The 15,584-nt window shown below is 46.4% G+C and overlaps 4 protein-coding genes across 6 annotated transcripts; 2 read left to right on the top strand and 2 right to left on the bottom strand.

Annotated features, from left to right (window-relative positions):
• Window positions 1–2,117: 2,117 nt before the first annotated feature.
• On the top strand, window positions 2,118–3,412 carry LOC111078250 (40S ribosomal protein S23). Its single transcript, XM_022372833.2, has 3 exons — window positions 2,118–2,222; window positions 2,650–2,809; window positions 3,062–3,412. The coding sequence occupies exons 1-3, from the start codon at window positions 2,219–2,221 to the stop codon at window positions 3,327–3,329; spliced, it is 432 nt and encodes a 143-aa protein (XP_022228525.2). The 5' UTR covers window positions 2,118–2,218; the 3' UTR covers window positions 3,330–3,412.
• An 8-nt stretch (window positions 3,413–3,420) lies between these two features.
• LOC111078249 (nucleoprotein TPR) lies at window positions 3,421–11,684 on the bottom strand. Of its 3 annotated transcripts, none has more exons than XM_022372831.2 (5): window positions 11,455–11,684; window positions 4,700–10,793; window positions 4,325–4,641; window positions 4,136–4,269; window positions 3,421–3,931 (listed from the first exon to the last, which is right to left on the bottom strand). In XM_022372831.2, the coding sequence occupies exons 1-5, from the start codon at window positions 11,603–11,605 to the stop codon at window positions 3,629–3,631; spliced, it is 6,999 nt and encodes a 2,332-aa protein (XP_022228523.2). In that variant the 5' UTR covers window positions 11,606–11,684; the 3' UTR covers window positions 3,421–3,628. The 3 variants fall into 3 exon arrangements, with proteins under 3 accessions (XP_022228523.2, XP_022228524.2, XP_041448696.1); XM_022372832.2 differs by having other exon boundaries at window positions 4,325–4,638; XM_041592762.1 differs by lacking the exon at window positions 11,455–11,684 and adding an exon at window positions 10,852–11,064.
• A 1,853-nt stretch (window positions 11,685–13,537) lies between these two features.
• LOC111082238 (dynein light chain roadblock-type 2) lies at window positions 13,538–14,281 on the bottom strand. Its single transcript, XM_022378416.2, has 3 exons — window positions 14,181–14,281; window positions 14,037–14,115; window positions 13,538–13,955 (listed from the first exon to the last, which is right to left on the bottom strand). Exons 1-3 carry the CDS (start codon window positions 14,181–14,183, stop codon window positions 13,744–13,746), a joined length of 294 nt encoding a protein of 97 aa, XP_022234108.1. The 5' UTR covers window positions 14,184–14,281; the 3' UTR covers window positions 13,538–13,743.
• A 315-nt stretch (window positions 14,282–14,596) lies between these two features.
• Window positions 14,597–15,083, top strand: LOC111078257 (dynein light chain roadblock-type 1). The gene is made up of 2 exons (XM_022372844.2): window positions 14,597–14,664; window positions 14,726–15,083. The coding sequence occupies exons 1-2, from the start codon at window positions 14,641–14,643 to the stop codon at window positions 15,038–15,040; spliced, it is 339 nt and encodes a 112-aa protein (XP_022228536.1). The 5' UTR covers window positions 14,597–14,640; the 3' UTR covers window positions 15,041–15,083.
• The last annotated feature ends 501 nt before the right edge of the window (window positions 15,084–15,584 follow it).

Genomic DNA, 15,584 nt, shown 5'->3' with positions numbered 1-15,584 from the left:
CATTCTCGAATCTTTGTTGCCCCAGGACAGGCGCACCCTTAATGAATTCTTCTTTGAGTACACTTTGGTCTCCATATCATTTGGGCTCAATTTTCCATTTCTCGTTTTTTATATCGGGCGACGAATCACCCAATTTTTAGGAGACTTTGAGTTTTGATTGATAAGCCGCCGCAGCTCCCCGCCCGGAATCCCTTGGTGCAGTGATAAGCACCTCAAATTATGTGGCCATGGGTGCCTGGAACGTCATAAAAAATATATTAGATTAGACAAATTAAGTTATTTTCAGTACTGGGCACCAAACATCTTACCTAACCTAGGTGGATTTGGTGTATTTCCTAATCTCAGTCAGGCAACGCAACCAACAGGGTGTGGGTACAAATAAATATGTGCAATGTCATTATAGAGCGGAAATTATAAGTATGTAAAAACAATATTTAAATGTATGCTGTGCAATATTCTTCTAAAGATCTCACTCAAAGTCAATTGCATTTCATCAATCTGACGCATCGATCCATTATCAGTTCAATGTCATTTTGTAATTATCTGTCAACTGATTATGCATTCATCTTTTTTAATCACGGATTTTGGGCGTTCGATCAAAAACAAGCCGCATAAATCATAATTGGGTGGAGCTTACAGAATGCAGGCGCAGCATCGAGCAATTCAGGTCTAAAAGTGGAATAAATACGACAGTATTTGCAGATTTACAATAACCTTAATTAAGCACGCATTTACATTTTAAATACTCTGAAATTTGAAAATCTGTTATTTACAGAGGTGCATTCTGATGAATATATTTTCCATATCGATTATCATCGGTAAGCAATTAACTCAACGCTGTGTTCAGTGCTGTATTACGGTTGTAGTGCAACCCTTTTTTTTTTGGTATATTATAAAATTGAGAAGGTATATTTTTGGTATATTTCTCAGTTAGTCCACGGTACACTGTTCACCTCCAGCTAGTCATGGTATTTTGATGCAAAAAGTATTTTATTTTATCATTGTATATACGGTATTTTTGAACCACTTAATGGTATATAATGGTATTGTTCGACTTGGTCACTTTATTCGTTCGTGGTGGTTTTTCAAAATTTGCTCTCTTTTTCGTTGTTAATTCGCTCTTTTTCGTGGTAAGATACATTTGATTGGTATGGGAAAAATGTCAGCAACATGGGGAAATGAATAGCCAGCATTGTTGTGCAACTTTGGTACGAAATGAGCAACAAATTTGAAAACCTTAATGCAGAAACTACTGTGTCTGTGTTTTGAAAGATATTAACGAAATTTTTCAGCTAACGGGTTCCAAAAATAGGTATCAGAACCGGGATAAATGTATTTATATAACACAAACATGTGCATATATAGGTTAAAAAAAACGTCAATCTACGATAAAATTAGTCAACATTTACGTTTTATGCTTTGGCCGTTTTTGTTTGAACCCTATTATCTAAACAATCCCAATAAAAAAAAGTTCTGAAAACTAGCCAATCCTAAACAAAATTCATTGGGAAATTGAATGAAATTATTTTTTTAGGGCTGAGAGGGCCAACTATCTAGTAATATTAAACTGAATATCAAAATCGAGGAATATTATGTCACAAAATATCATGGTATGGCAGCCCGCAGGAACTACGAATTGCACGAGTCTGGCAGCGCCACAAAAACGACGTCACATTCGTTTTATGTTGTTTTTGTTTGAACCTTAATATGTAAATAATCCAATAAAAAGGACTTCTGAAAACTTGCCAATCTTGCAGAAAATTTATATATCTATCGGATAAAATTATTTGTTTAGGGCTGAGAGGGCCAAGTAGCTAGTAATATTAAACGGAATATCAAATTCGAGGAATATCAACGTTGAATGTTTTGAAGAAAAAACAATCGATACTATCGTGATAGTATCGGGCCCCAAATATTTTTAAAAAACCATTGAAACCTTTTAGGAACTTGTCCAACTTTTAAACTTGTAAAAATTAGATGCCACCTGTCGATTTGTTTACAAATGTGTCCTCGTATTTTATAGCAGCCAATCCAAACATATCAAAAGCGCAACGACTGTAGCTCGATACTATCATGATAGTCGCAAAACCGTCGATAGTAGAGGCTAGCAGTAAAATATCGACAAACTATCGATAGTGCCATCGATGGTTTGACACCTCTACTCCAACGTCTTCCTCTTTCTTTTATTTCCGCCATTGCCTGAGATAGTTGGAAAATCATGGGTGAGTTTTGAAAAAGAGTGGTTTTTGTGTGAAATAAACAAATTGTGTCGCAAAACAGTGTACAAATGGAGTTTTTAATGTGGTGCGGCTGAAAAAGTAAGTGAATTCATGTTGAACAATCCCACAGTCTTGGTTCCACCAAGAAGACCAAGAGGCTACAATTTTGGGATTGCAAAAATCCATTGAAATCGAATAAATCGTACAACTTAATGGCCTAATATGTTGTTTTAACAATTGAACAGACCTCAGAGCAGGAAATGCAAGTGATATTTAGCGAGAATATTGTGTTTAACGAAATTTGCAACGATTCATTCGATCTAACCTCACAAAGGCGAAGCCGACTAAACTGCCATTTGTTTACATTGTGTTGCCGCTCTCGATGCCATAGTGAAGCTCGATTTAATCCAATTAATTGTTTATTTTGCAGGCAAACCAAGAGGTCTGCGCACTGCCAGAAAGCATGTGAACCATCGTCGCGACCAGCGTTGGGCCGACAAGGACTACAAGAAGGCTCATTTGGGCACCAGATGGAAGGCCAATCCCTTCGGAGGTGCTTCCCACGCCAAGGGTATTGTGCTCGAGAAGGTGTACGTACAGTCTATAGTCTCTCCAAAGTGCTTTCTTTTTTAAGTGTGTGCCAAAAGAACCGGCGTCTTGACGCCTCGCAGTATATTTTTGTGTTTTGTTGTGTCTGAAACGCAAATCACAGGATTATACTGTGAGATGCTGGGCGTGATAACAACAGAGAGGGTGAAAGAAGAAACCCAAGTGCCTTTGTATTTAATTCAAAAAGTGATGGCTAACGATATTCTAATCCATTCCAATTTGTTTAATTTCAGTGGCGTTGAAGCCAAACAGCCCAACTCTGCCATCCGCAAGTGCGTGAGGGTGCAGCTCATCAAGAACGGCAAGAAGATTACCGCTTTCGTGCCCCGTGACGGTAGCTTGAACTACATCGAGGAGAACGACGAGGTCCTGGTTGCCGGTTTCGGTCGTAAGGGTCACGCCGTCGGTGATATTCCCGGTGTGCGCTTCAAGGTTGTCAAGGTGGCCAACGTCTCTCTGTTGGCTCTTTACAAAGAGAAGAAGGAACGCCCAAGATCTTAGATGATGATACGTCTAATCTTTTTCCAGACACAGAGTTAGGGTTTTACAAAACTAAATAAACAAAAAAAAAACATTACAAAAAAGGCAAAGATTTCAATTTAATTGGCTTTATTTTAATTTCTTTAACTGTAGTTTCTAAATGTAAATGAATGTACTGTGCGGGAATCGACGTTCGCTGCCAGCCCAATTTCTAATAGTCAATCGTGCTTATATGCGACGCGTCTTAATGCCACACCCGAAGATGTACGCAATAATTACGGCCGACTCGCGTCTGTGGATTCGCCGGAATCCGCTTCCTGCTAGTACCGTCCGGCGTTGTTGTTGTTGTTGAAGTTGTTTACTGCCGGGCGTCGAATGCGTGGACCGCGCGTACGTGCACCGCGTGGATGGTTGTATCCACGATTACTGGAGGAACCCTGATCTTGCATGTTGGGATTGTTTGGCCCATCAGACCTCTGCCACACAATGCGTGACCGATTCTGGTTCGAATTTTGATTTCCACGCGCTCCGCGAATCCTGCGGTTGTTGGGCAGGCCACTGCGTAGGGTGCGATAGCGCGTGTTGTCCGACGGGGAAGTGGCCTCTGCCTCGCGTCCTTCCTCCTATGGAGAGAATAGATCGTGTTTAAATGTTGATCAACAGCAAAACGGGGGAATGGTTAGTAGCGAATGTGGGCATGGGAGAGGGGACTTGAACAATAATAACTTGTGTTAGTCGCATGCAGTCGGGAGTTGCACCAACCTGCACCACGCCATGGCTACGGGTCAGAGATTACGCTATCTTTGGTAAAAGCGCCTCCTTCTTACCTCAACACCCACTGTCTGCTTCTCACCCTCTGAGGAGACACCATCTGTGCCCTCGTTGGCCTCAGCCGAGCCGCCTTCCGCTTGATTGGGCTGGTTATCCGACAGCTCAGACTGACTTGTGCCCACATTTTGGTCTGCAAAGGTGAACGGGTTAACTTTAGAATTCCAAGTAAGCGTGCATCTGCTTACTCTCATTTCCGAGCTGCTGTGAGTCTTCACCCTGGCCAGGGTCCAGCGTCTCCTCGGCAAACGCCTCGTCAGCCTCGCAGATATCTTCTGCTCCGCCCAAATCACTTTCGGTTGGCAGTTTATTGGCATCGGCTGCGCTGGTTTCGGATGCCTCGTTCGGCATCTGGGGTAATGTGGCTGCGGCCCCGTCGCCACTTGGTCCAGCACTCTCGTCGGGAGCCACTGCTGCGGTGCCATCTACCTCCGCCGTCTCCACACGCGCTGGCTGCTCACTAAAGTTGGACACTTGCGGGGAGCTGACAATCTCCACGGAGCTGCTGGGAAGACATGAATTAAAGTCAGCGTGAAGACAGTAGAGCTCCCGGACGGACTTACCTCTCCGATCGCCGTGATGCTGCCGATGATGTAGAGGCGACCGCCTGCTTCCATGGGGAGGTCTCGGCCAGTGGCAATTTTGCCGGATTCGAAGACTCTCCGCTGCCACTGGTGATGGCCTGGCTCTGGTTGTTCTCCTGCGTGGAGGCAGAGGCAGCCACCACTGCGGCACCTGCTTGGTTGTCCAGCAATTGGCTCTCCTCTTGGACCTGAAGCTGCTGCTCCTCAATATCCACCTCGTTGTTGTCTTGAGCATCGGACGCCATCTCGTTCTCATCGTCCGCACCATCGTTGTCCATGTCGTTGTCCTGCTCGTAAGAATCCTCGTAGCCCTCCTGATCGGCCTCGCCACCGTCGACGGGCCCGTCATCGGCATCCGCCAAGACATCGTCCTCATCGTCAGAGTCCACCACCTGAATTTCATCCTCCTGATCTCGCTGGGACGAGGTGGGCATCTGATCTACGTCCATGCCGGAATCGCCAATGTGAGTGGCGGACAGCTCTTCACTGTGCATAGGAGCACGCAGCCGCTTCATCTTCTCGGGCACACCATCCTCGGTATTGGTAGAGTCTCCTTCCACGTCGCGGGGACGTTTGATGCCAACGGAGGAGCAGCCGGCCTGAGTGGTGGTCACATTGCTGCTGGACGGCGTGTGTCTGCTGTGACTGCTGACTACCGTCGAGGAGCTGCTGCTGCTGCCCGATGTGCTCGGCTGCTGGCTCTGGTTGTTCGCATCCTGAACACTGGGCGCAGTCGGATTCGGTGTGGAGGTCGATGTCGATGTGGAGGTAGAGGTCGACGAAGAGCCCTCTACGCGTGGCGACACTAAAGCCACGACCTGCTGCTGGGAACCTCCTGCAAATAGCTGCGAATCGTTCTGCTGCGGATGCTGAACGCTCTCCGCCTCCTGGGAACTCTCGGCGGCGGAGGTGGCTCCCATCGGTGGAATGGCGGCCACCGCTACGGCCGCGGAGCTGGTCGACGGCATGTAATCTGTGTGGGAAGATGTGGGCGAGGAGGAGGCCATCGACTCCAAGGCTCCACTGCCTGTGGTGTGAACTTGCTGCTGCGGGGGAACCAAGGCAGTGTTGGCCACCGCCGAGCTGCTGCCACTGGCCGATGCGGATGTGGTGGAGGTCGACGACGAGGATGTGGAAGCACTGCCCGCCGACGGCTGCTGGCTGGTGGGCAAGATGGCAGCCGTCCGGCTGTTCTGCACCGAAATGGGTCTGATGCTGGCCAGTGGCGTCTCCCCGCCACGCCAGGGGGTGACAGTGGCCGACTGCTGCACAGTGGCCGAACCCGACATGGGCTTCACATTGGCAGTGCGTGGCGATGAGGACTCTGATATGTTTCCCTTTTCGGCGACGGAGCTCGTTGAGGGCTTGGTCGACTGCTGGGAGCCCAGTTGGCGGGTGAGTTGATTGATGCGTATGTGCAGCGACTCGTTCTCCCGGGTGAGCCGCAAGTTGACCTCCTTGTTTGCGGCAATATTCTCCTGCAGCTCCTTCTCCAGACGGGCGACGGTCTCGTCGTATTGGGTTTTGTTGCTGGCCAGGGTGGCCTCCTGATTGACCAGATCCGTTCTGGCCACCGTAAGTTCCTGGATGAGCTTGTCCACCTTCGCCTTGTGCTCCTGAAGGAGAGCATTGGAATCAGTCTCGGGCTCAGCCTGGCGTTTCTTCAGAGCATCGTTTTCACTGGTCACCTTCTCCAGCTCGGAGCGGACCTTCTCCAGGTCGGCATTCATGTCGGCGCCACCCTGTTGCGCCTGGAGACTTATGTAGCCCTCCCTGTAGCGCTTGGCCACCTTGCGCAAGGCCAACTCCTTGGTGTCCTTGTCCTGCAGGGCCTTCTCCTTCGACTCCAGCTCCTCGTTGGCCTTCAGCAGCTCCTCTTCCTTCTGCAACAGTCGGTTCTTCAGCTCCATGATGTCCTGCGTCTGACGTGAGTTTGTCTGCCGCAGAGTTATGGACTCCTCCATCTGCTTCTTGCGGGCATCGTCCAGGGCTTGCACTTTTCCCGTCAGCGCTGGCAGCTCCGACCTCATGGAGCCAATCTCTTCGCCTAACTTCTTACTTAGCTCCCTTTCGGCCGTGAGCTGCTTGGCCAGATTCTCGCGCTCCGTCTGGATGCGCTTGAACTCCTCCGGATTGCGATTGCTCTTCTCCACCAGAACATTGGCGCGCTGCCGCCATTTGACGGCCTCCGTGCGCAGCGAGGTGTTCTCCAAATTCAGCTCTTCGATCTTCGATGTTAGCTCCTTGTTGCTGCACTGAAGCGGGAACAGTTCCTTCTCCAAGCTCTGGATGCGGCTAGTTAGCTCTGACAGGCGCTGTGTGAGACTGTTGCGCTCCTCCCGCAGAATGCGATTGCTATCTGTGATGGCGTTGAGGGTCTCGATCTTCCGCAGCACCTCCGCGTGCTTGGAGGTCGAAATGACGTCGGTCTGGTTCCTGGAACGCTCCTGGTTTAGGCAGCCATTCAGCTCGTCCACCTTCTTCTGCTGAATGGTGAGCTCCGACGCCAGACGAGCATTCTCGGCCTTCACAATGTCCAGCTTAGCCACACACAGGTCCTTCTCCTGCCGCAGGAACTTGATGATCTTCAGGAGCTGCTCGTTGCTGCGAACCTCCTCTATAGCCAGGCCCGAAATGTTGAGACTTTGGTCGCCATCCAGAGCCAGAGATTCGTTCAGCATGGAGCTGTTCTGGCCTTGACCCGAACCCGGCTGACTCAAGGCCGTCAGCTTTGTGGCCAGTGCTTCAATCTGATCGTGCAAAGTGGAATTCAGAGCATTCAAGTCGGCCACCCGTCTGTCCGACTCCTCCTTCTCCTTCTCCAGCAGGCTTTGGGCCTCGGCGTTCGACTTGAGCAGCGCGTCGTGAGCGGCCTGCAGCGATTCCCGTCCCGTCTTCAGCTGGTTCAGCTCGTCCCTCAACTTGTAGTTGTCAGTCTTCAGCTTGGTCAGGTCTTGGATGTCGGCCGAGTGCAGGACCATTTCGTTGGCATACTTCACTTCCACCTCGTGCAGCGACTCGGCCAGCGTCGTGTTCTCAGTTCGCAGGGTGCGGATTGTGCGACCCGATTCGGTGAGCTTCTCGAGCACCGTCTTCAGCTCATCCTGGGCCACCTTGACCTGATCCGTCTGGTTAATGGTCTTGGTCTGATCGGTCACATTGGAGAGCATGGCCTCGGCCTCCAGCTCGTCGATGCGTGCCCTCAGCTCCGTCTCGGCGCTCTTCAATTTCTTCATCTCATCCTCGTGACTGGCCACCATCTCCGAGTGCAGCTCGTGCAGGCGCTTGACCTCCGCCTCGGCAGTCTGTGACATCTTGTAGAACTGCTCGCCATGCGAACGCAACGAGGCCAGTTCCCTCTTGAGCGATTCAACCTCCACCGCGGCCTGGTTGTACTTGAGCTCGAATTCGCGGGCCCTCTTGTTGGCTGCCGTCACCGGATTCTCGTTCATCGAGGGCGTAAGGCTCTCCTGCAGCTTCTTGCTCAGATCGTTTACCTGCATCACCTTTTGGGCGAGCTCTTCGCGGACATTTACGAGCTCCGCTTGCCACTTCTCGGCCAGCTTCTTCTCTTCTTCCTTCAGCTTGATGGCCGTCTCGGTTTGTCGCTTGAGCTCATTGACCGTTTCCTGGAACTTTTCCTGCTCCTCCTGCTGGTGACGTCGCTGGGCGGCCAGCTCTCGAGCTGCATCATCCAGCCGCTGTTCGAGGCGCAGGCGGCCCTCAGTCTCGGATCGCTCGAGGTTGGACTTGATAAACTCCAAATTGTTGAGCAAAAGCGACTGGTTATGCTGATCCCGATGGGCGCTCTCCTTCTCGATCTGCAGACGGGTGGCCGTGTCCTTCAAGGTGCGGTTCTCCTGCCGCAGATTGTAGGCCTCCGCTTCGGCGGCAGCCGACTTTTTGTGGGCTGCCATCGTTTCATCCTTGAGCAGGTGCATCGTCTGCTCGTGCTTGATGATCGTCTTCTCGTAGTTCCTGTTGCGATCTTCCAAAGCCGCGATCTGCTTCTTGCACGCCTCAACGTTCCTGTGCAGCATTTCGATCTGCTCCTTCTGGAAATCGGTGGCATTCAGCAGCTTGCAGTTGGCGGACGTCAGCTCGCGTACTTCCTTGCGCATCGAATCGAACTGTTCCTGGGCCAGAGCGTCGTTCTTCCGCTTCTCGTTGGTGTAGTACTCGTAGTTCTCCTTGAGCGAGGCGTATTTATTGCTCTCCTCCACCAACTGCTTCTCCAGACTGTATATGCGCTTCTCCAGCTGGCTGACCTCCTCTCTGGTATGCTCTGCAGCCTTGGCCGATGTGTCTAGAGCAGCGGATTCACTAACATCCATATCCGTGGCCGACTCATCCAGATTGGTGAGCGGACGACCCAGTCGCTTTTGGGCAGCAAAGAAGTGCTTCTGGTAGCGCTCACACTTGGAGTTCAGCAGATTGAGGGCATTGTTTTTCTCCGCGAGCTGCTCCTCCAGCAGGGAGCACCTCTCCTGGGCCCTCTTGGCACGCTCCTTGTCCATTTGCAGCATATTCGCATTGAATTCCTTTTCCTGATCATCCATTGTCTGAGCCAGCTCACGCGTCAATTTTAATAGTTTCTCATTCTGTTCCTGTAATTCGGCTATCGAGCCAAAGGTGACTAGCCGGTCGGTAATGACACTGTCGACGTTGTGTGCATCGCCCGACCTGCTATGGTTTACGTGGGGTACTCCTGCACGCAGGCAATTCAGCTCGTCCAGCAGCGAGCACACCTGTCGGCCGAGGTCCTTCGTGGATCTCTCTAGCATATCGTTTTTCTTAGTAATGGACTTCACGTCAAAGGTCGCCCTCTCCAGCGCTTCCTCCAGGCACTGTTTCTTCTCGTATAGTGCATTCCGCTCCGGGATGATCTGGTCGTATGCTTCTTTTATATTTTCGAAATTAATACGCATCTGTTCATTTTCGGGGGCACGCTCTTCGACCTCCTGGACCATGGAACGGACGTGCAGCTTCAGTTTGGTATTATCGAGATTCGCCAGCTCCAATTCGTCGAGGGCCTTGACATATTTCGCGTACAGTTCGGTGATTGTGAAATTGGGATGGATCACCCGACTGGCAACCGCCGCACTTGGCGACATCTTGAAGATTGCCTCCTCCAGGCCTCGATCCTTGGATTGAGTCAGTAAGTTATTTGCCTCACAGAGCTCCTGTCTCAAGTCCGCTATCGTAGCATCGCGTTCGGCCAGCTCCGAGCTGTGTTGCTCCTTTGTGGCATTTAGTTCGGTCTCCAGGTTGTCGTGCTGCTCGGTCACTGTGGTCAGCAATCGCTTCATCTCTGCTATCCCCGATAATAGCTCGTTCTCGGCGACCCCCTTCTGCGCCTCTGTGTTCTTGTAAATTTCAAAAAGCTTGTTCTTGGCATCGAGTTCGTTCTTTAGCGTGGCAACATACTTTTCCGTGGCCATCGACTGCTTGTAGGCGTTGTTGGTCAGTTCTGCTATCTTGTCGTTCAACTGGCCGATGGTCTCCACGGCCTGGGCGTGCTCGGTCTGCAGAATTTGAAGGGCATCGCACTTCTCCCTCAGACTGCTCTCCAGCTGCATTGTGTTTATGGAGTTCTCTCTGCGGATATTCTGCAGCTCGCTGTTGTTGCGGTTAAGATCGCTGTTGAGCAACCGAATCTCATTTTGCAACATGAGGCGCTCGCTCTCGATACGCTGCTCCTTCGTTTGTAGAGCCACCTCCTTGCTTTGTACCTCGTCTACGCGCGCAATGGCTTCACATTTGGCAGAGATGGCATTGCTCAGCTGCTGACGGTAGGTGTGCAGATCCTCCTTCAGACGCTCCAGCTCCGCATTCTGACGTTCTAACAATGTCAAGAGCGAGTCGCGCTCTTCAATTATGCTGTTCTTGTCCTGCCTAAATGAGGACGCGATCTGCTCGTTGCTGCGGACAGTCTCCAGCAGATGATCACGCTCTGCGGACACTTGGTCCAGCTGTGTGCGCAGCTCATTGACATTTTGCTCGAAATTTGTCAACTTCACCTTATGATCCTCGACAGCGTTCTGCAACTCCTCCCGCTGTTGCTCAGATTCGGCTAAAGGGAAAACGATTAAATACAAATTAGAAAATGCTTTTATAGCTAAACAACTCACTGAGCCGGTGGGCAGCAGCGCGTTCTTTGCAATATTCCCCAAAGAAATGGTCGATATATGTCTGCAGTTTTGTCAGCATGCCGGCTGGCAATTGCTCCAGCTCTTCCGGACCAAACACATTCCCTAATCTCTGTGGACCACTGAGATCCATAATGATGGCTATTACTATTCCAAAAATTATTTTTTTAAGCGCAAAAAAACAAATTTTCGGACGAAGCGTCTGTATAATTTTAGTGTTACCACAGCGGCAGCAGAAAAATACCAAAAGTCGTAGCCATTGTGCAGTTATTGCGTGCAAAAAACCAGAAAAAAACGCTACCAGGTGTAAAAGTGCAATATAGATGCATTAAAATGACCACCTATTAAAACAAAAATGCATCCATAAAATGTATGCGTGCAGATGCCTTTTTTATCGAACTCTGAATTAATTTGGCTTCTATCGCAAATTTTTGTTGGGACACAGATACAGACGTCTGCCTAGCAGCCGGCAAACCCCCCTCCACTGCCTTGCAAACTCAAACACAATATCACCGGCAATTATTGTAGATCGGCGTATAAACATATATATACATGCACTATCGTTTTTCAAAATGCTACACTTACCTAAACGATTAGCCGCAGCACGGTTCTGACAGTACTCATCTGCAAACTTTTCAATGTACCCCGACAACTTATTTTGTACGTTCTCCGGCACGAGATTTAACTCGTCGGGTTCAAGTATGCTGCCCAACGATTGTGGACCGCACGGATCCATGTTTGCAGTGGATTTTTCTTTAATGAATGGGATTAAAACTATACTTTGTTAAATCAAAAGACGTAGAGGTGCAACCATCGAGGTCACTATCGATAGTATCGATATTTTACTGCTAGTCTCTACTATCGACGGTTTTGCGACTATCATGATAGTATCGAGCTACAGTCGTTGCGCTTTTGATATGTTTGGATTGGCTGCTATAAAATACGAAGACAAATTTGTAAAAAAAATCGACAGGTGGCATATAATTTTTACAATGGACAAGTTCCTAAAGGGTTTCAATGGTTTTTTAATAATTATTTCAGCCCGATACTATCACGATAGTATCGACTGTTTTTTCAAAACATTCGACGTTGATATTCCTCGATATTGATATTCCGTTTAATATTACCAGCTAGATGGGACTCTAAGCCCTAAACAAATAATTTTATCCGATAGATACATAAATTTTTTAAGAGATTGGCAAGTTTTCAGAAGTCCTTTTTATTGGATTATTTACATATTAAGGTTCAAACAAAAACAGCATAAAACGAATTTGTCGTCGTTTTGTGGCGCTGCCAGACTCGTGCAATTCGTAGTTGCTGCGGGCTGCCATACCGTGATATTTTGTGATATGAAATTCATCAATTTTGATATTCAGTTTAATATTACTAGATAGTTGGCCCTCTCAGCCGTAAACAAATAATTTTATCCGATAGATGCATAAATTTTGTTCAGGATTGGTTAGTTTTTAGAACTCTTTTTCATTGGATTGTTTACATATTAAGGTTCAAACAAAAACGGCCAAAGCATAAAACTTAAATGTTGACTAAATGTATCGTCATTGTTGCTGGTCAACCAAGATTCTTCTATGAGTATGGGCTTTGGTATACCTTATTTCCTTTAATTGATGTTAAATTTGTTGTATCAGGCTGCTTTGAAACATTAATATTGCATTTTCGTAAGATTGAGTTATTTTTTACCTATCTATGCATATGTTTTGTGTTTTATATATACATTTATCCCGGTTCTGATACCTATTATTGGTACCCATGAGCTACAAAATTTCGTTGATGTCTTTTAATAAGAGACTGAGTAGTTTCTGCATTAATTGGAGCCTGAAAATTCAAACAATATCTCAAGTCCATAATATCCATTTTCCCAAGGTATGCAGATTGTTGCTCATTCCGTGCCAAAGTTGCACAACAATGCTGCTACTTCATTTCCCCATGTTGCTGAAATTTTTCCCATACAAATCAGATGTATCAAATGTAAAGATTCATTGTTGCGTCATTCCATACGCGTTCCCGTAAGATACATTTGATTTTGTATGGGAAAAATGCCACACCACGAAAATGAGGGGAAAGTCTCCACAAAAACACTCTATTCTCCACTGAAAAGAGAGCACTCTCCACGAATTGAGAGCAAATTTTGAAAACTCTCCACGAATTGAGAGCGAGTTTTGCAAACTCTCCACGAATTGAAAGCGAAAAATGTCAGTATTTTTGGTGCGCTAAATTGAGTTTGGCGGTCAATTTGAAATTTATTGATAAAATATATACCCTGACCCCAGAAACATATCGAAATATACCGTAAATATACCAAAGAAAAAAACGACCCTAACCCACCTAGCCCCGTTCTTTTTTAACAGGTGAACAACTTGAGTTAAACGGCGGAAAGTAAAGCATGTAGACCCATCTTTTCCCTTAAGTTGCAAAAAAAAGACCACCTTATATTTTATCTGAACTGCGCTAAAATTGTTAATTTCATAATTTTCGGTGGAATATTTAAATCCCATCCCCCTTGGTCGACAATGGGCTAACGTTGTTTTGTTGTTCTGAAATCATATTCCCCTATTTTGATAATCGATTTAATATTACTAGGTAGTTAGGACTATCAGCACTTAACATACAATTTAATCCGATAGAGAAATCAATTTTATACAAGACTGGCTAGCTTTCAGAATTTCTTTTTATTGATTTGTTTACAAAACAAGGTTCAAACATTTGTATGACCTATTTCAGTTACTTAATGCTAGAATTAAGCAGCAAAACTTGGCTAAAACCTAGTTATGATGTCAGCGCTCTGTTGTTTTTCTGTTTCTTTCTCGTAAAATATTAAAAGTTAATTTCAGCTTTTAATTCTCTAGTACCAGCGGTCTAATCGGTTGGATTTTGAATGACTATGAGTATAAAGTCCTTGTCAGGAGCCACCATGATTTCGTGCTTCTTCGAGCGCACCCGCAGGAATGTCATGTCGTTGGACGGGTCCAGGTCCCTCACAACGCTCCGAGCCTTGTCAGCCAGCTGACTCATCAGGCCAGCATATTGCACGGTCGTCGTATTGTCCAAAGTAGACTTCACCGGAATACCTAATTGGGATCGGATCGGATTGGTCATCAAACAGTTGTAAGCCATATTCTATGTAGGCACAACTGTGCCCGCACACCCACCTTCATTGTTGACCACAATGGTGCCCACAACGCCTTTGTGACTCTGGATCCGTTTTAGTGTCTCCTCAACCTCTTGCGACTATAAAATGCAGTGAAATGATATCGTTTCCATATTATATTCAATACTGGATAGTTACCACTTACCATTTTAATTAATTTGTTTTTTTTTTGTTTCTCGCAAATATGTAAACTTTTGCTTGTTCAATATTAGAGATGTTCAATAGCGCTATCGATAGTATCGATGGTAGAAAATGAACCAATTGGTTCACCATCACCCCACCCAGTGTTTTACCGATAAGAACCAGTTCCATATGAGTTCGATAGAACGCATATCGAAGTCATATATGAAAAGTTTAAAATTAATTTCAAACTGTTTTGGACTGCATTTCATTTTGTAAAATATACCCCCTGTGTATATATCTTGATCCTTAAAAAATTAAATAAATTAATTGTGCTATGGGAAAAACATGCTGTCCCAATGACCCAAATAGCAGAAGTTTCTAGTGGTAACGCCCCTTGGAAACCATAAAAAAAAATCTTTTTAGTCGAAAGGGGGGGAAAAACTGTTTATAAGCAGTTTATCAAGGATAATCAATGCAGCGAAATGTTACTGAATACTCCAGAAAGAGTAAAACCATATAAATTTTAGTTTTAAATTGGGTTTTTCATAAATCTCTCCTCTATTGCAGCCTCCTCGTTCTCAACGGTATGTGGAGGAAGCATTCGATCAGATCAGTACAAGGAAAAACATTCGAGATATAGTAATCCTCAACGATCTGGGGCATCCGGTGAAGAGTACTATGGGGCACGATGACTCCGTTCAGTTTGCTGGACTCTTTCAGGCAATACGTTGCCGACTGGAGCGAGGAATGAAGCAAATTGATCCCACGGATGAACTTTTAATGCTGAGAGTGCGTACAAGGACCAACGAGGTGCTGCTAACGCCCGACTCCAAAATCACACTTATTGTCGTACAAAACGCTCAGGATCATTTTCAAAATTAATTGATTCTAAAATAAAATTAAATTGTACCTGCCACTATACCAACTAAATGTATAAAAAGTCTGTATAATACAATTCGAATGCGATACACCGTAATTCTGCGACGGAATCGCATGAGGATCGATCCTGACGACATTGGTCAATTAGGGATTCACAAACAAATCCGGGCATGGTCAACGCATGTGCTATGGGTGACCACCCAATTCATATCCCTCAATTTCGAAATCCAAACCTTAACAACTTCACATTGGTTGAACATTGGTTTGAACCACGCCTCTATCGCACAACTAGTTATTAAGATGCAGATCTGTGTCAAATGAAAAGACCTACAATAATTACTGTTTAACATGCAAAACTATTGTGTATATAAAGATCAACATATGCTATGGACTCATTACGGAAATAGTTTCATTGAACTGAAGCAAACGAATCAAAGATGTCTCGGTGTTGTGCAAAGGTTATTCTCATCCTGTGGATGGCTACGTTGGTAGATATACATTTTTCAAATACATATATAAGAAAAAACAACAACTGATATTTTGCACT

Source organism: Drosophila obscura, unplaced genomic scaffold (genome assembly GCF_018151105.1).
Source record: "Drosophila obscura isolate BZ-5 IFL unplaced genomic scaffold, ASM1815110v1 contig_186, whole genome shotgun sequence".
In the NCBI taxonomy this organism is placed as follows: Eukaryota; Metazoa; Arthropoda; class Insecta; order Diptera; family Drosophilidae; genus Drosophila; species Drosophila obscura.
The sequence above is the reverse complement of the archived record's forward strand: the minus strand, read 5'-3'. Positions and strand labels throughout refer to the sequence as shown.

Coding starts and splice junctions, on each gene's coding strand:
- LOC111078249 (XM_022372831.2), bottom strand. CDS start 11,605: ATGGATCCGTGCGGTCCACAATCGTTGGGCAGCATACTTGAACCCGAC. Junction 10,794..11,454: donor TGCTGCGGCTAATCGTTTAG/GTAAGTGTAGCA, acceptor TTTTCCCTTTAG/CCGAATCTGAGCAACAGCGG. Junction 3,932..4,135: donor AGCAGACAGTGGGTGTTGAG/GTAAGAAGGAGG, acceptor TTCTCTCCATAG/GAGGAAGGACGCGAGGCAGA.
- LOC111078257 (XM_022372844.2), top strand. CDS start 14,641: ATGTTACTGAATACTCCAGAAAGA. Junction 14,665..14,725: donor TACTGAATACTCCAGAAAGA/GTAAAACCATAT, acceptor CCTCTATTGCAG/CCTCCTCGTTCTCAACGGTA.
- LOC111082238 (XM_022378416.2), bottom strand. Junction 13,956..14,036: donor CATTGTGGTCAACAATGAAG/GTGGGTGTGCGG, acceptor GATCCCAATTAG/GTATTCCGGTGAAGTCTACT.
- LOC111078250 (XM_022372833.2), top strand. Junction 2,810..3,061: donor GGTATTGTGCTCGAGAAGGT/GTACGTACAGTC, acceptor GTTTAATTTCAG/TGGCGTTGAAGCCAAACAGC.